The 19,499-nt window shown below is 43.6% G+C and overlaps 1 protein-coding gene across 2 annotated transcripts in view; it reads left to right on the top strand.

The window, feature by feature from the left end:
- The window catches only part of LOC306939268 (disabled homolog 2-interacting protein-like), a 135,848-nt gene that overhangs the window by 78,265 nt on the left and 38,084 nt on the right, over positions 1 to 19,499 (top strand). For both annotated transcript variants that reach the window (XM_079523825.1, XM_079523824.1), the window contains exon 6: positions 15,794 to 15,938. In XM_079523825.1, coding sequence (XP_079379951.1) covers positions 15,794 to 15,938 — 145 coding nt within the window. The remainder of the gene's footprint in view (positions 1 to 15,793; positions 15,939 to 19,499) is intronic.

Below are 19,499 nucleotides of genomic sequence, written 5' to 3'. Positions count from 1 at the left end.
GTGACCTTAACCCATGTCTACACATGGTTGTGTGTGTGTGTGTGTGTGTGTGTGTGTGTGTGTGTGTGTGTGTGTGTGTGTGTGTGTGTGTGTGTGTGTGTGTGTGTGTGTGTGTGTGTGTGTGTGTGTGTGTGTGTGTGTGTGTGTGTGTGTGTGTGTGTGTGTGTGTGTGTGTGTGTGTGTGTGTGTGTGTGTGTGTGTGTTTTTGTGAGCGCGCGAGGGAGGCGTCATGTCATTGAGCCTGTGTACCTTCCCCAAAAGTCTTTGAAGTCACTCCGTCTTTAGGCAGTTAAGTTAGTAGGTGCTCAAAGTCTTTGAAGTCACTCCATCTTTCGGCAGTTAAGTTAGTAAGGTGCTTGTTATATACTAATGCACACGTGTAGATCAACCAGGTGCTCAAAGGAGATTAAAATAATTATGTTAAAAACCTATATTGGTGCTTCTATAGTATCAACGCGATCCATGCCTTGGAAAAACAGAAAACGATCCGAGTACTCGAAAATGAACGGACTAGAGGCCGTAAAATCTATGTACTTTAACCGTGTATTACAAAAAAACATAAAAACCAACATGTCAGGGCAAGTATGCCCTGACACATCCATTACAGGTGTAGTGAAATGAAAGTTTTTCACACCTTTTGACCATATCAGTGGTCAGCATATGGGCATACCTAACAATGGGAAAAGTTTCATTAAAAAAAGTCCATAAAAATAAAATCTTAAAGGACCACTTCACCACTTTTCAACCTATCTTCATATAATAGGTCCTCAGTAATAATGATAAAATGGCACGATTTTTTTCTACTCAGTCTGTGTCTCATAGGAGGGCTGTGGGCAGTTCAGAAACAGTCTTCCAGTGACATCATTGATAGGGAATACAAGTTAATAAAAAACTGCAGGCTTTCTAGTCCTGAAAAGTTGCAATGCGAAAATGGAAGCCAAAATGGAAGCCATCGATAATTAAAATCTAAACATTTTTGTAAAAAAATCTTGTTTAGAAAAGAATCTGCCTAATGATGATGTCACTGGAAGACGGTTTCTGAACTGCCCACAGCCCTCCTATGAGACACAGACTGAGTAGAAAAAAATCGTGCCATTTTATCATGATTATTAGTGAGGACCTATTATATGAAGATAGGTTGAAAAGTGGTGAAGTGGTCCTTTAATTACTTCCTTAAAACTAAAACGTACTGCGTGATGACGTGTAGAGCGACACATCAATAAAAGCCAATACAAATGAAGCTCACCCGTTTTGATTCCCATTGCTGCATCGTCCTCCAAACACAGGTGCTTTTGTTTACAAGCGACTCCGTTTTTAATCTCATTCAAGATGACATCCAGACATTTTTAAACTTAAAACTTAGCCCGCTAGCATTTATTGAAACATTAGGATCTAATTCACGGCAGCATTTTTCCCAGCTGAGCTCTTATTTTGAAAAGCCACATTTCCAGACTACCGGAAGTGAACATAACCTAGTAAGTGGAACAGGTCCTGGACAGGCCTTGTTTACAAGATGGGTCTATGCCGGGGCACTGGAGGAGTCCTCATCATCGGCTCTGTGCCATCAAAGAAACGTTGTTTTGACTAAAAATGTCATCTGGGACAAGGAATAGGAGATACAGGCGATTGAAAGAAACAGATAGAATGGATTATTATGGCGAGGACGATCTAAGATGGGCGATCCATTGTCATGACAACAGGTAGCTACCCGATGCTAATGCAAGTAGCATTATGACTTGATCGATCGCGCTATAAAAGCGCAATTGCCATTGATCAATGGCAATGGCGTTAAGCGTAGTATCAAAAAAATAGTCTTTAATTGACTTAGATGTATGGCAATGGCGTGGAGGGTGTTAATCATCAATTAAGTATTCAATGACTCAAAACCAGCTCGTTGTGAGCTTGTAGATCTCTTATCCTGCGTGCCTGGGGGAGGACGGGTGAACTCTAAACTGCCACTCCCCGAGTTTCTGCTCAGATTCCAGACATCTTGCGTTGACCTCGTGTGACCCTCAAAGGAAGAGCTGCGGGCTGTAATACTAGAGCCAGTCTCCAGAGCGAGGGAACAGGGATGATGTCATGAGAAGAGGGAGTGAGAGAAAGAAAGAGAGGAGTGGTTCCTGTTTTTTCCCTCTTCAGCCTGCCTGCCTGTCTGAGGCCAGCAAACCAGGCTCATCGATCAGCCAAATAGTTAATGGAAGGCATTTTTTCTACTCAAGCAAGCCTGATTTATAATTTATCGCCGGGCGGTTCTCGTTTGAGGAAAGGAATCTACATTGAAATTGATTCTAATTGACGACGTGTCGCGAGATTCTTTTGGTGCATCCGTTTGTTGATGCATAATAAAATAATGAACGTAAAGCAAACACAATAAATACTCGATGAGATAATTACAAAAGAAACGAGGGAAATAATCGATAGTTGTTTTAGCCCTGCTCTGTGTGAAATTGCAGGGTAAACAAAACGTAATTATCGTCATTGGACGGGTGGAAATCTTGTAAATCCAAAACACTTACTTGTGAGGAAATGGGGGCGGGGGGGACGGGGGGGACGGGAGTAACCCGTGTCTGTTAGAAAATAGCAAGCTCACAACGTGCGCAAGAGTCAAAGGTACAACATTTTGAATATTGGAGTGAAAATCCCAAAAAAATGCAAATCGCCACTTCACTTGTCCTAAACAAAACAACTTATCAAATTTAAGTATCAATCGTAGCAGATCTACTAAAACTGAAGCTAGCAGATCTGCTACTTTTTTTTTTTTTTTTTTTTTTAACTTTGTTTTTATTTCAGTTTAGGCAACTTCACAGAATTAAAAGCATACATTTTTCTTACAACTGCTTTTTTTCTTTTTTTTCACAACCTCAGCTGTTTCATACTTTCACATAATATATATATTATACACTCATACACACAAACAACTTCACATACATTTACAAGTATTCACAATAAAACAAGGAAATAAAATACTACAAGTATTCACCATAAAACAAGGAAATAAAATACAAGTAGCGGACAAAAACAACAGAGCGTCGACAACAATGGGAAGTGAACAAAACTGAGTAGCAGATCTGCTACTTTTGATGCGTTTGTGTGACGCTGTAGTATGTAACTAGCCGATCTACAAGCTCACAGCGGCGTCGAGTCCTGTGAGCAAATAAGCTCCGCTTTCAATACTAGACCAGTACCTGGCTGTAGAGCAGGGGGTTTCACCCTTTAGGCCTATACGTACCACCTCAGAAAATATTTGTCTCTCCAAGTACCACCATGATAACTGATGTTAAAATACAGGAGTGTAGACCTGCGCCATTCTAGTCAGGAGGAAAATGTAATTTATTCTTTGAATTGTTTTGTTTTTGTTCCAAAAACGAGCATGGTTGCTATGGTTAGCAACCAAAAAAACGAGCATGGTTGCTATGGTTAGTATGTCACTGACATGTCACTGACATCACAGATGTAGTAGTTGCACCACTCAGTTCACACAGGTGTGATTTTTTCTTCTTCTTTCTACTCCTCTGAGTACCACCAGAGAGCGGCTCAAGTACCACTAGTGGTACTAGTACCACTAGTAGTACTAGTACCAGTGGTTGGGAACTACCGCTGTAGCACCCAGTCGGTAACGATGGAAGTTGGAGATCCATGCCCCACCCGGCTATTCAATACCTGTTGTACCCGCGTGTCAGAGTACCCGTTCTACCCATCTGTCTGTGTCCCCTTTTATTGCCCATATATGGAGTGTTGTGATGTCAGAACAGGCTAGCTCCATATATGGACCCTGGGCACTGAGGGCTGGGCCCTGTCCAGAGCCCAGGCAGAGAGGGGCCTTTTGTGGCGGTTCTGGACAACCGTGGGTCCGACCGACACCAACACCGGGCACTGCACTCCCTGCGGGGGGTGTGGAACGTGTGTGTCGAATTTGAAGTCGGTGGGGCGAACGGTTCTCGAGTTACGTGCATTACAGACGTATACAGACCGACAGCAGACAGACGTGGTGATTTATAGACTGATGGAGGCTCGCTCCTTCTCTTCTGTTTCGGCAGCACTCTTGATGTGATCGGCTGACGCGTTGTGCAGTTACCACTCAATTCCTTCACCTCCCACACATCCCATAATACTGCCTCCTGTTCTCTCTCTCTCTACCTTCCGTTGCAGGCATTGCTGTTTTTATTTATTTATGTTGTGATGTGATCTGGCTGCAGCAGCAGCCAGTGTAGAGAACATGTTCATCTTCTCCTTATTAGCTGTGGAACCAGAGGGAGAAAAGCAGAGCATGAGCATGTACGATGCCCAAAGACGTTTGAGAATTAGTTGGTAAAGATCAAAGCCTAAGTCGTACGATTTGTCACAAACGTTACCGCAGTGAAATTTGTTCTCCGCATTTGAGCTATCTCTTGGAGTGGTGAGCCGCAGCCGTGCTGCGCTCGGGAATCATTTGATTAGTTGATTTGACCCCCCAATCCAATCCAACCTTGGATCCTTCTTTATTTGTTTTCCTTATGTTGCCATGTCTGCTAATTATAAGCAACCTTGGGGCTTGTTTTTCTGTAACGTTGCTTGTAAATATTGGTGGTTGCTTTTTTTTTTGCAGGCTTTTTGCTTATTCGGGCTTGTTTCCTAATGTTTAAACCAGTGCTTCTCAAACTAGTTCATGTCAAGGACCCCCCGATTTGTAGAATTTTGCATGTTTTTCGAAACACAAATCTGGTTACTGGTACAAGGTCACAATGTGTCGCATCGCGACCTGTTGTGAGCTTGTAAATCGTTTTTTCAAATAACCGATCCATAGTTTAAAGTGCTCATGTGGCCTATCGTCGCTTCTTTTGGGCTTGCTTTCATAGAACTGGTCGCTTAATTATTTCTCTCGCAAAATCTGGCAACACTGCTGCTAGTGCTTAGTGTCTTGTTCTGAAGGGGATGCGGTCTGTTTTTGGACGTCATCCCAGTAGGTTACATTCCGTTGAACTTTTTCGGAGCAGTGCAGCTTATCGATATCAACGTTAGGAGAGGTGACCAAGAGCGCAGTGCTGTACACTGTGGTCACTTCGTATTGATTCAACTTGTTCAGTCATCTGTATAAACAAGAGAAATATCATGGAGCCAAGGCCAATCAATCAGGCAAAACCCTTCTTCCGGGTATAGCCCAGTCAGTAGAGCTCTCGACTTTGGACCAAAAGGTCATGGGTTCGAGCCCGGGCAACTCGAAAGAGGCTTGCGTGTGTCACGTGCCTGGGAGCTGATGGTAGGTGTAGCATTACGACCCCTGGGACTGAGAGATGGATAGCTGAGGTGTACAATCTGCATTTAAATCAGCTCAGTGGCTTTGTTGTTAGTGTCCGCCCTGAGACTTGGAGGTCGGGGTTCGATCCCCGGCCGGGTTATACCAAAGTCTGTAAGGATGGGACCCAGTGCATCCCTGCTTGGCACTCGGCATCAAGGGTTGGATTGGGGCTAAGTCCCTGCGACATACTAGCGTCATGTCCAGGGGGTGTACTTGTACATCAAGCTGCCTCACGCTACAGAAACGGGAGATAGGCTCCTGCCCTATGGGCCCCATGGCTCTGCAAGGCTACTTACTACTACAATCTGCATTAGAGCATCAATGCCAAAGTCACAAATTATCCACGTATTCATTTAGAAAATCGAAGTTGAATAATCTGCAATTCTCAAAATAATGATACTAATCATAGGCCTTCCATAAGCTTTCTGTAACCAGCAGAGTATGACGTTATAGCAGCAGCAGTTTCTCCTTGGTTTCTAAATGGTTGTTCAGTACCACTACTAGCACATCTCTCTCAATTCTTCACACGCAAACACTACTCTGTGAGTATGGTCCCTAGTCTCCAACTGAACTCTCCATACTTTATACCAGGGTTCTTCAGCGTTTTTCAGGCCCAAGGACCCCTTAGCTGAGCTGAGAGCGAGATGCAGCATGAACCACTACATATTGAGCTGAGAGCGAGATGCAGCATGAACCACTACATATTGGATTCATGCTAAATGTGTGTTTTTTCTCTTTTTCCCCTGGATACTAGTAAAACTCATTTTTTTGGGGGGCTGAACAAATAATTAGAAAGAAGGAAAACAACAAAAAAGTGTTGTACCCTGCCCTTTTTTGAGTGTTGCAACCACTCCCTTACGGAGCTATGTGTGTGGCTGGGTGCGTCTGAGCACGGAAACAGCATGGTTTGGTTTTTCACCAACTGTGCGCAACCTAACACACACACAAACACACACGCACATATTAACTGTATATATGGTGATTTCGGGTGTGCAAGTACAGTACAGTAGAGCAGGGGTCGGCAACTGAGATTGTCCTCGGGCCAATATTATTCCCAGACATTCCATCGCGGGCCGGCCGTCTGGCGCGTGCGCGCGCGCAGAGCGCGTGCGCCCGTGAACGCGCGCAAAGCGCGCGTGCGCGAAAAAATAACTTTTTTCTTTTTTTTTTGCTGGAAAAATATGGTGTCTTTTTTTTTTTTCCTCCATTTTCCTCTAATCTAGCTATAACATTTTAGAAATCATTTAAAATGCATCGTGTTTATGATCACTTCAAAAGTGGGTTCAGTCTGTTGCTTGATTGCAGAAAACATTTCAGCTGCTGCTAGTGAGCGAAATACAGACAACAACAATGGCGCTATCGAAAAGTCTGAAGAGGAAAGTTGACAGTGAAAACAGAGTTTTTAGAGAGGAGTGGACAGATCGGTATGTGTTCATCTTACCTGGTTTCACTAATGCAAATCCCATGTGTTTGATCTGCAACAGACCAGTGTCTGTTTGCAAAGAATATAACATTAGACGGCACCACGATACGGAGCATCCCACCTTCAAAGTGAATTTCCCACCAAAATCAGAGACACGAAAGTAAGAAATTGAAAGACTGAAAGCATCTTATGCACGCAGCAGCAGTATCCTGGTGCGAGGCCTCACATCGCAACAGAAAGTGACCAGTGCTTCTCTAAAGGCGTCCTGGGTGCTCGCAAAGCACAACAAGCCCTTCACAGATGCAGAGGTTTTCAAGGAGATGATGGTGACAGTTTTGGAGGAACTCGCTACCGACAAGTCTACTGATGGTATCATTGCGTCAGTCAAACAGCTGTCCCTGTCTGCTAGGTCCGCCACCCGCCGTGTCGAGGCACTGTCGGACGCGGTGCGGGGTGTAATTATCGACAGTCTCCGTAATGCAAATTACTTTTCCATGGCCATAGATGAGAGCACTGACAACACAGATGTAGCCCAGTTGTGCGTTTATGTTAGATATTTTGATGGAAAGGTTTTCAAGGAAGAGCTGCTGTCTCTTATCCCATTAGAAGGGCAGACCAGGCGCTGTCCACTGACTTTTTTTTCTTCTTCATGTCATTGAGCGAGCGCCGCCCACGTTATACCCCGCTGCCGTGCCTGTCATTCACTCTCAACATGGAGTAATATAATAGTCATTATTTAGGTGGGGATAGTTTCTGTATTTGGACATAATAATTATAATAGCCTATATGTGAGACTATCGGTCTGATACTGTATAAAAAAAATCCCTCCCCCCCCAAAAAAAAAAAAAAAAAAAAAATCTCAAAATTATCTCACGGGCCAGATATTATTTCTGGGGGGCCAATTTTGGCCCGCGGGCCGCCTGTTGCCGACCCCTGCAGTAGAGGGACCCCCACACGGTAACTCGCGGGGCGGCTCGCCGGAATCGGGCCGGCACCCTGGGTCACTTCACACGGGTGTGATTTTTTTTATTCTTACTAATTATTTGTTCGGCCCAAAATGTTTTTGTTCATTGTCATGACATGTCACCATCCGAAGTTGGCTTTGTCCGAGCCTTACAGGTCTTTAAATAATTACTTTCTGAAACTATGGGAAAAATGAATTGGAAATTCTCTTCTGGGCCGCTCGTCTGCGACACTCTATAACAGTACTGTTGACACAGACATCAGACTATATAAAATACTATAGACATCAGGCTATATAAAAAGGGTTGCGGCACAGAGGATGCGGTTGTCACACTGGTCCACTTAATTACGAAACACCTTGATAAGTCAAATAAGAGTTATGCAAGGGTGCTGTTCTTTAGACTTTTCTTCAGCTTTCAATACAATACAGTCTGATATACTAGTGTCAAAGATGGTACAGTTGGAACTGAATCCATACTTACTTCACTGGTATGCTTCTTTTCTTACTAACACAGAGTACAGAGGGTGAAGGTGAACACAACCCTCTCCGCAGCATTAACCACTAATGTTGGTGCTCCCCAGGGCTGTGTGAGCTCAGCTGTACTTTTCACCCTTTATACAGACAGCTGTCGTACTGAGGAATGTCTGCCTGAATGTCTCACCGACGCACCAGATCAATACATACTAAAGTACTCAGATGATACAACTTTAATGTCTCTTCTAGATAGATCCAGTGATCCTGGACTGCACCAACACAGTAAATACGGTGGTTGAATGGAGTGATAACAACGCTCTCATCATTAACACAAAAAAGACAGAAGAGATTATATTTGGTGCACCTCTAGAGACACACAGATCCCCCATTACTATTCATGGTAAACAGATTAACAGGTAACCATGTTCATACAAATACCTAGGAGTAGTAATAGATCACCTCCTGTCGTGGAAAGATCAGAATGAATCAGTGTGTAAGAAAACAAAGCAAAGAATCTATTTCCTTCGCCGTTTTAAGATCCTTTGGTGCTAGTAGACGGATTCTTCTTTTGTTCTTCACTTCTGTTATTATTATACTTCAGTACTGTAGTACCACCTGGTATGGATGTTTGTCTGTAGCCTCCAAGTCACAAATGCCGCTACAACTAAACATTTGTTCAAAGATTGTTGGACAACCGACTGAAGAAGTATTTTGTCCATCAGTCGACTTTGAGGATAAATCAGGTTTTTGGCCAGGACTAGACTGAGCTGTAGACTGTGGCTGATAGAGACCTTGTGTTATGTCAAATGTGTGTATATGTATGTGTTGCATACAAGGCCGCTGGGCCGCAAGACAAATGTCAGTGCGAACTGACAATAAAGTACTATATAATATCATATATCATATCACTCACTACATGTGTGCACTTGCATGTACGATGTAGACATGCTGCTGGATTCAAATGAACATACCTTTGGTGGTGGGAGACCATGCTAGACTAAACATGTGTCTACATGGCTCATCATTATTATTAGAGCTCATTAATATAGATGCTTTCCATCGCCATCTACAGTACAGTGCATGCTTGACTCTAGTGAGTCCATTCAGATCTCTCTGTGTCTCTCTCACCTCGACGTGCCCATATATGGAGCGGCGAGAGGAAGAAGGCGGGGGGGGGGGGATGGGGGGGGTTAGGGGGGGGCTAGGTAGGAATAGAAGGATGGAGGTTCCAAAAAAAGGAAGTAGCCTATTCTAATAGGACTGGGTGGGAGACCATGCACCGTCAAAGGTCAGACTTCCTCAGGTCTGTGGGCGTGGTGGTTGTTTTGAAAGAGAGAGCGAGAGAGAGAGCATGTAAATTCATACGCACGCGCGCACGCACACACACACACACACACACACACACACACACACACACACACACACACACACACACACACACACACACACACACACACACACACACACACACACACAATATTGTGTATGCATTTGCGCTAAAGTCAGGTCAATGCCTCAGCCCTAATTGCCGTCTCTGCTGCCTGCCGAAGCTTTTATCGCGGTTGCGCGATTTGAACAAGCGACGACGTAAAATGGAGTGGTGGTTAAGTTAACACGGACTCAGCAATATTATAAAGGCATCAGTGGCAAAACAAGCAAAGCTTTGCCGATAGCTAGTATGCAAGAAGCACCCTTGTAACTCTAAACAATAGAACTGGGACGTGAATGCATTTCGGCATTCAGGTCACCCCTGAATGCACTGGACTGACTTTTACCTTCTACTGACTAACTGGAGGCTTTCTGTCACTGTGTGTGTGTGTGTGTGTGTGTGTGTGTGTGTGTGTGTGTGTGTGTGTGTGTGTGTGTGTGTGTGTGTGTCTTCGACATGTCTCCGCCAGGCTGAAGGCATGCTCTCTCTCTCTATCACTCTCTCTCTCTGCACACACGCACTCATGCAATGCCAAGTTGTCCTCATCTTTTAAGTCGCCTTCTTTTATGATAATGTTAAAGAGCAGAAGAGCTTTATATATATATGCCTTTATGCTTATTTCAAAGGGAGAAAAAAGCGTGTGTGCGTGCATATGCGACATGATGTTGCGTTAACAGAAAGAAAAACAATCCCCATTGGCTGCACATCAGTGTGTGATGCTGTGATTGGCTCCCTGCCGCGAGCCTTTGATTAGCTGAGGAGCTAGCAGTACAGTAGCTATAGAAACTGTCTGAGAGGCTCCACAATACATCATTCTGTCTGCCTGAGAGGCTGAGTTCTTAAAGGCCACTCTGCTCTCTCTCTCTCTCTCTCTCTCTCTCTCTCTCTCTCTCTCTCTCTCTCTCTCTCTGCTCTCTCTCTCTCTCTCTCTCTCTCTCTCTCTCTCTCTCTCTCTCTCGTTCTTTCTATCATTCTTTCTCTCTCTCCCTGTCTCTTTCTGTTCTTTGCCTCTCTCTATGTAATGAGTCCCGGGATGCAGGGATGGTCTTTTAGAGTCTAAAATGTCCCTGGGACTCGTCTAAATTTTAGACGAGTCCCAGGGACATTTTATGAGTCCCACTTCAACGACGTTAGGAGTCATATTTTGCCATTTTTTACAAATTGCAGCATTTAACTCCCATTTCATTTGATATGGCTATAATGTGGTTATATTCATGTAGAAAACAGAAGGAGAAATGATTATCATAACTAAAGCTAGCAAAATAAACTAGAATAAAAAACAGTACAGTAGTGCATCCCGTTGATGCAGAGGTCGTTGTTTTAAACTGCGTTTTGGGATGCAAAATGCACCCTATTTTAATCTCTGTATTTGTATACTACTATATACTATACTCTGTCTCTGTCTCTCTGTATGTCTGCCATCTCTCTCTCGTCCTTTCTATCATTCTTTCTCTCTGTCTCTTTCGTTCTCTCTCGCTCTGTCACTATAATGCTCTCGCTCTCTGCGTGCGTGCGTGCGTGCGTGCGTGCGTGCGTGCGTGCGTGTGTGTGTGTGTGTATCTGTGTGTGTGTGCATGTGTTATCTCTCCCTCTCTCTTGATCTGTCACTTTGCTCCTCTCTCCCTGGCTGGCTCCGTCTGCCTAACGAGGTGCCATGGGACTTGGGGGAGGGAAGATGCACTCAGAGATGTGTGTTGACAGATCCAAATGAGTGGATGACTCATTCAACTTAAGACGGTTTTGCAGCATAATAACACAACATCTGGACTGACAGACCGCTACTCACCGAGGAGTCTGATAGCCTCGGCCTTACTCCAGGCTCCACTAGTACTAACAGTCAGCAACTTCTCTTCTTCTGTCTCTCTCTGTCTGTCTGCCAGTAAAGCCTGCGTTGGTCTCGGCTGATCAAGTATGCTGCAGCACGCATGCTCTTCAGTCTCCTTCCAAAAAATGTGTGTCTCTCCACTTCTGCACTGCCCTTCACTGGGTCCCTGGGTTGGTTTGGTTTGCTGCTGGCATTCCAATTCACAACACTGGCGATGATGATGACCTACAAACTTGTGGTTTTCAAACCTCTTCGCGCCAAGAGGACCCCCAGCATTTATATCTATTTGGTCGCGGACTGGAAATATATTTTGTGCCAGGGACCACCAGAAGAGAAGATTTGTGTTAAAATCTACATTATCCCATTTAGGCCTGACGTCGAAATAAAAAAAACGTTATATATATTCAAAGATTTGTGCCGCATTTTTACGATTTTTCAAAAAATAGCAGACCTACGAGTTCATAGCGCGCCACTCGGTGGCGCGCTATATGAGCTTGTAGATCTGCTATTTTTCAATAGCTAAAGTATAACATAACGCTTAGTTAAAACACCAAAAGGGGTTCCCGCACAGAATGGGTTAAACACTGTTCAAAAATAGCTGTGAACTTGTACATCTGCTATTTTTTGAATAGCCAACGTATAAAACATGGTTAAAGTGGTTACACTTATTATCGTTGTGTGTTGTAGCAGTTGGTGACTGTCACTGTTGAGCTAATACATGCAGTGAGGAGGAGGATTGGTGTTTTGCATGCATTCAAAATATATTTTATCTTGTCCGTACAAGATATTATCTCGTCCAGACAAGATATTATCTCGTCCGTACAAGATATTATCTCGTCCGGACAAGATATTATCTCGTCCGTACAAGATATTATCTCGTCCGTACAAGATATTACAAGACAAGATAATTATTATCTTGTCCGGACGAGATAATTATTATCTTGTCCGGACGAGATAATAATTATCTTGTCCGGACGAGATAATAATTATCTTGTTCTGCTTCTGCATGACATTAACAAACGAGGGTGACTGAAATACAGCTGAAACTGAAACCCTGTCATATTGACCTGACTGAAATCTTCATTCCTTAAAGGACCACTTCACCACTTTTCAACCTATCTAACCCATTTACCGCTACCATTAATCCATCTCTTGATCGCGTACTGCCAGGGTTTTATCGCGCGTGACACTTACTTTGAAGATCCAAATATCCGTAATTCTGTGTTCCTGTGACAAACTGATGTGTGTGGTGTCTTCACCGGTTGTTGTTCTCTCGGTCGATGGTGGATAAAGCCGACCGCGAGTATCACAGCGCCTGCTACAGGCCGTTGAAAACGCTTGTCTGGCCCAGATTCTGTCCCCGCAATGTCGTTTTTGAGATACAGTGGTTTTACTGCAGGGCTTAGAATGGAAGTGGATGCGCGCGCATCTTCAAAATGGCCGGTTGTGTGTTGTGTTGTTGTCCCAGAATATCGTTAGCGGTAGCAAGATCAGCTACCGATCGAAACAGATCAAAAAGCGATTAAACAATTCAAACCCGAGAAAGCTGTGTTTGGCGTAGAGGTTCTAAAGAATAGGTTCTCGTGTTCCATGTGAATGGTGCTAAATCGGCTAATATAATAGTTCCTCACTAATAATCATGAAAAAATTGTGCAATTTTTTTCTACTCGGTTTGTGTCTCATAGGAGGGCTGTGGGCAGTTCAGAAACCCGTCCACCAGTGACATCATCGATGGGGAATCCAAGCTAATAGAAACTGCAGGCTTTCTAGTCCTGAAAAGTTTGCAATGCGAAAATGGAAGTCATCGTTCTCACGATAATGAAAATCTAAACATTTTTGTAAAAAAAATCTTGTTAAAAAGAAATCTGCCTAATGATGATGTCACTGGTGGACGGGTTTCTGAACTGCCCACAGCCCTCCTATGAGACAGTGGGCTCCATTTTCGTCACCGCTAAACCCCTTATCCCTAAACTTCTTTGCCTTTTTTTACAAATTTGAAAAACATTTTTGAATAGTTCAACTAGCCAATCTACATTGACACGTTGTGAGCTTGTAGACTGGCCATTTTAACTATTCAAAAATGTTTAGCAAAATAGTAAAAAAAAAAAGGCAAAGAGGTTTAGGGATAAGGGGTTTAGCGGTGACGAAAATGGAGCCCACAGAAATAAATCGTGCCATTTTATCATGATTATTAGTGAGGACCTATTATATGAAGATAGGTTGAAAAGTGGTGAAGTGGTCCTTTAATCCCAAATCATTGGGATTTTCTCTTGTGAAAAGGGACATCGTGCTGTGGTTGGCAGACGTGGACACTGGACATGCCACCGCTCTCTTTGGCAGACACTTTACATGCCACCACCAGTCTGTGTCCAACGCACAGCAGACGCTGGCAGACAGACAATCAGTTACAGGAGAGACTCCTTTGGAAAGGAACAAGGCAAATGAGACGGTTGGATCGGCATACAGTTGGGTGCCACCGATATTGTCCCTTATCATTTGACCCATTTAGGCCTGACCTCAACATTTTAAAAGATCCTTCTAAATCCTTTCAGTTTTCTGAAATAAATATTTTCACGATTTTTCAAAAATAGCAGACCTACAAGCTCGTAGCGCTATGAGCTTGTAGATCTGCTATTTTTCAATAGCTAAATTATAACATAATGTTTAAAACACCAAAAGGGGTTTTGCGCAGATCACGCAAACCTCAGCAAAAAGAAAAGGACAATATCGATGGCCTCCAACTGTAGGTGCAACAAGTTTTATGCGACGAGTCCTGTTGTATACTTGCTGTGCAGATATAGGGTGTACCAAAATCTCCTGGAGGGGGCGTCAACATATGTGTCACGTGGTAGCGGCCGCCATACTTGTTGGCTTGTCTGGTTTGTTTACAATGAGCCACTATCCAGTGTGCTTGTATACGTTCTTTTTTTTAAACTGACCTCACAATGGTGCAGACTTGCTCAGTAAATAAGTGCCACAGCAGGTCACGTCGAGGGAACGAGCCAGAAAACGGAATTAGATTTTCAGCTTTCCAGCATGGAGACGGCACCAAGGAACCCAGATTGACGAGTTTACAAAAAAGACGTAGAATGGCTTGGATCTCGGCTGTACGCCGCACGGGCGCAGAGACATAACGTTCTGTATTTGGGGCCCGACGTTCTTTCTATCCATCCTGGTGTTGGTTCACTATGTTGTCGCCAAGAACGAGCTCAATATTTACAAAAACATACCACCGTCGCTCTATTCTGAGTGATGTGGGCTAGAATTTAATGCCCACAAGAGGGCCGTCCCTAGCTTTTCAGACGCCGCCCTCCTCTTGGTGACGTACACGTTTTCACACACTATACAAACCTTGTTGTGATTATTGGAAAGGAGCCTAAATGGATGGGGGACAAAACCGGGAACTGGTAGACTAAATGAAGTGAAATGAACTTGCTGAGATTGTCTATATTCTTTGTATTATTATCGTCTCTGTCGGTTAGAAACCTCATTATGTCGAAAACTGATACTTTTCAGCATTCAAATTCGAAAATGGCAAAAACCGTCATTCTACAGAAGTGATCTCGCACTTGATATGATATGATATAGTACTTTATTGTCAGTTTGCACTGACATTTGTCTGCGGCCTTGTATGCAACACATATACACACATTTGACACAAAACGGAAAAGAAAATACAATTACACACATTACGGCAAGAGCCTTTATGGTCGATAAAAAAAGGCTTCTAAATCCTAACATTTTTCTGAAAAACCCATGTTTCTATGTCAGTGGTGCTCAACCTTTTTCATGTCAAGGACCCCCACAATTATCTCTATTGGGCCACGGACCACCATCTCAAAATATGTAGTTCCAGGGACCCCCCAGAAGCAAATATTTTCGTTAAAAATGTTCGCTCTGAAATATATATTCACTGATTTGCGCCACATTTTAACGGATTTTTCAAAAATAGCAGACCTACAAGCTCGTAGCGCGCCACTCGGTGGCGCGCTAATGAGCGCTAATGAGCGCTAATGAGCGCTAATAGCTAAATTATAACATAATGTTTTAAAACACCAAATAGGGTTCCCGCCCAAAATGGGTTAATCCTCAAAGTCGACTGATGGACAAAAAACCTCTTCAGTCTGACCTTATTGTATACTGGAACACCATATCTCCTTCCTGAAGGCAGCAACCTATACTCTCCATACAAGACATGGCTAGTATTAGAGGCGATATTCCTTGCTAACCTTAGGATGCTGTTATCATACGTGGATGTATAGAGTCTCTGAAGTGGTTGTCCAACAATCTTTGAACAAAATGTACAGTTGTTGCAACAACTGGGACTTCTCCGTAGTTCTAGATGAGCGTGTCCTAAATTATAATCCTTCTCTTTGCCTCCCAATGTTTTTGTTTTTCCGCAGGACTTCCTGACGGACCTCATGATGTCGGAGGTGGACCGCTGCGGCGAGAACGAGCACCTGATCTTCAGGGAGAACACGCTGGCCACCAAGGCCATCGAGGAGTACCTCAAACTGGTGGGGCAGAAGTACCTGCAGGACGCGCTGGGTGAGTGGAGAGCAGGAGGAGGGATGGAAGGGAAGGGTCGAGGCAGTATGGGACATGCTGGTTGACCAAAGGTGCTGCTTTAAAGTACGTACAGTATGCAACGATTCGTTCAACTCGCGATACGATTCCAATCACGATACTAGTAGGTTCGCGATTAGATTTTTCACAATTCTTTTCTAGACTTCTTTTCCACATTCTTTTCCTTGCACAAAATCCATTATTTTCTTCTCTTACTATGCTTTTATCACGATTCAAATTGCGATTTAAATTGTCACCAGTTCAAATCGATTTGAATCAATTTACGATATATCGTTATTCATTACATGCATACTTTTCAGGATTCAAATTCAAAAGTAGCAAAAGCTACCACGCGGAAGGCACGGATGAGTCTTAACCGGCCACGTGTGGGACGTGAGACTAAGGCGCAGTCCCCCAACTTGGCTGCCTTATTGGCAGAGGCAATAAGTCTTGCCTGCTAATGGCAGGATTGCCCTATGTGTTGTATTGAATTAAATTAAACATGTGGGTCTTAACATCAATTAGGGGGGGGGGGGGGGGGGGAATATCAAAACGCAGCAGCAGTCTGCAAGGACCTTAATGGTTATAAAACAGAAGAAAATGAAACAAATAAAAGGTTTTTAGTCAGAGGCTCGTATAACAACTCGGGTATTGTCTTGCTGTGTGGAGTTATGGCAAGTGTCCCCTGCCAATATGGCCGTGGCATTGACGTACAACCCCAGTGGCCAGTGTATGTACACGTTTATGTCTTATGGCATGAGGTACCTGTTTCTTTGACAAATGGCCTATCCAGTTGGCGATTAAACAATATGATAGCTCTCTCTCTCTCTCTCTTTCTCTCTCTCTCTCACACACACACACACACAGGTGCTTGTTTAATGTCTCACAGTTTCTATCTTGTTGTTGCTGGCCATGCTTCTGGCTGTATAGTGTGCAGCTGTGTGTGAGACTTGAAGGAATGTTGGGCGTGTGTGTGGTCGTGCGTCCGTGTGTGTGTGTGTGTGTGTGTGTGTGTGTGTGTGTGTGTGTGTGTGTGTGTCCGTGCGCGTGGGCGTTTGTGTGTGTGTGTTTGTGTGTTTTGTGACATTTCCCCTGTCCCAGAGGCTGGAATAAGAACAAAGTGTTTACGTGACCTTCTGGTTGGCTGGAGCTCCACTTCCTTCTCCTGTCCTTTCTCTCTCTGTTTCCTGTGTTTTCACTCCCACCTCTCTCTCTCTCTCTCTCGCTCTCTCTCTCTCTCTCTCTCTCTCTCTCTCTCTCTCTCTCTCTCTCTCTCTCTCTCTCTCTCTCTCTCTCTCTCTCTCTCTCTCTCTCTCTCTCTCTCTCTCTCTGTGTGTGTGACTGTGTGTGTGTGAGGCTTTGTAATTAGTCATCTGATAAGTGCTGTAATGTTTCCTGCCAGTCAAGGTTTCAGCATCACATGTTTGTGACCTACTGTACACTATGTACTGTATGACTCTATATCCATGCCGTAGCTATAGTCTGTGACCTCGGGCCCCTCCGGGACTCCACAGCGTAAAGTCGTAAAGATTCGGCTGAGCCGGCGGAGCCGGCGGAGCGGTCAAATTCTTGTGTAAAGTGTATTGTCCCACTAGGTATCCAAAAGATGTCTGTAGTTCCGATGGTTTCGACGGTTGAAGCATCCTTTATACCCATTTAAAGTGGGTGAGTGCTTCACCGCAAAAAAAAAGACTTATTTTCTTTCAGTTACACACACTTGAATTCATGGAGATATTTTTTTTGTTTTTGTTGCATTCCTGAGCCAGTATTATTATTATTTTTTTAGCCCACGATTTCTTCACCCAGTGTCAATTATCTAGTGTGATCCTGGGCGCTACACTCCATGTGCCAACCTGGGAAGAGCAACGGACTGACCTCGTGCTTCCTTCCAATGCATGAGGAGTCCAAGCCGCTTCTTTTCACCTGACAGCGGGGAGTTTCCCCGGTTGTCCCCCTAGCACGTAGAAGGAACACGTTATTCCAACCAGTTCCTTTCCCCTCCATCACGCGCCCCGGGCGGCTGACCAGGGGGAAGCAGTTTAGAGACCAGGATTACTGCATGTTTTTTGTGAGGGTACCTACCCTATGGGACACGGGGAGAACATGCAAACACCACACAGAAAGGCACTTTCGCCAACCTCAGGTATGGGCACTGATGAAGGAAGGACATCAACTTATTGGCTCAACAAACACATCTCTATGAATTCAGCGTCATCAGGTGTGTAGATAGAAAATAAGTATGTTTTGGGTGAACTACTTCTTTAAGACCGGAGGCTCATTTAAAAAAAATGTCTAACTCAGTTTTCTGGAAAACTGTATAGATTATATAGTCTTATAATATCAGTGGTTCTCAAACTATTTCATGTCACGGAACCCCAAGATGATACGTATTTGGCCGCCGACCTCCCATCTTGAAATGGTATGTTTCATGGACCCCCAGAAGCAAAGACTTGAGTTGGAAATATATATTCAAAGATTGAGTTTTCAAAATGAGCAAATCTACAAGCTCATAGTGACAGCGACCATAGTGACAGCAACACGCCGCCGTGTTCAACGTGCAGCAGTGTTGTTTTCGTCGACTAAAACTAAGACGAAAATTATTCGTCGACTACCTTTTTCCACTGACAAAAACTAAATGGAAACTAAATGAAAACTAAGCTGTGATGACTACAACTAAGACTAAATATACTGACAATTTAGTCAACAAATAAAAACTAGACTAAAATGTTAGGAAGGGACTAGTGGACAAGAGATCCAGTATAAGTCGTTTACACTTGGTTGCATGCTGAAAATAGCCGATCTACAAGCTCACAACGCGTCGCGCTGCGACGCGTTGTGAGCTTGTAGATCGGCTATTTTCAGCGAATGGAAAATCAGCCATTATGACGGCATCAAGGCCTGCCAAAACACATTTTAGTCGACTAAATCAACTGTAGATTTAGTCGACTAAAATCTCATGACATTTAGTCGACTAAAACTAAACTAACACTAACACATTCCAGGTGACTAAAATGTGACTAAAACTAAGTGAAAACTATCCAAGAGACTATGACTACAACTAAAAATAGAAATTTGATGCCAAAAACAACACTGACGTGCACGCGAGTGTCGGAGCTACAGTAGCAGTGGGGGGTCATAGACGGGCTAATCCAGGCCTGTAATTCTGTGCAACGTGCTGATTATTTATTGGAGAATATGAAGAGAAAGCTGAAATGAGGAGGCGAAAAATACAATGAGGCAGATTTAAGTTAAATTGACCATATCCAATCATTTTAAACAGACGGCGTCTGCTAACTGAGGCCCTTTCCAAGTTTGTCATTCATTTAATGAGAGCATTTTGAAATGGAAATTGATTTATTAAATTTTCCTTTTTATAAGAATAACTTTGAAGCGTCGGGGGCCCGCGTGAAGAATTAACCCATTTAGACCTGAGGACGATTCTACGAATGTCTTCTAAATCCTGACAGTTTTCTGAAGAACCCATGTTTCTGTGTCAGTCGTTCTCAAACATTTTCATATCGAGGACCCCCAAGATTATATGTA

Source organism: Electrona antarctica, assembly GCF_951216825.1.
Source record: "Electrona antarctica genome assembly, chromosome: 16".
NCBI classification, from domain to species: domain Eukaryota; kingdom Metazoa; phylum Chordata; class Actinopteri; order Myctophiformes; family Myctophidae; genus Electrona; species Electrona antarctica.
This window is presented reverse-complemented; position numbering and strand designations above follow the sequence as displayed.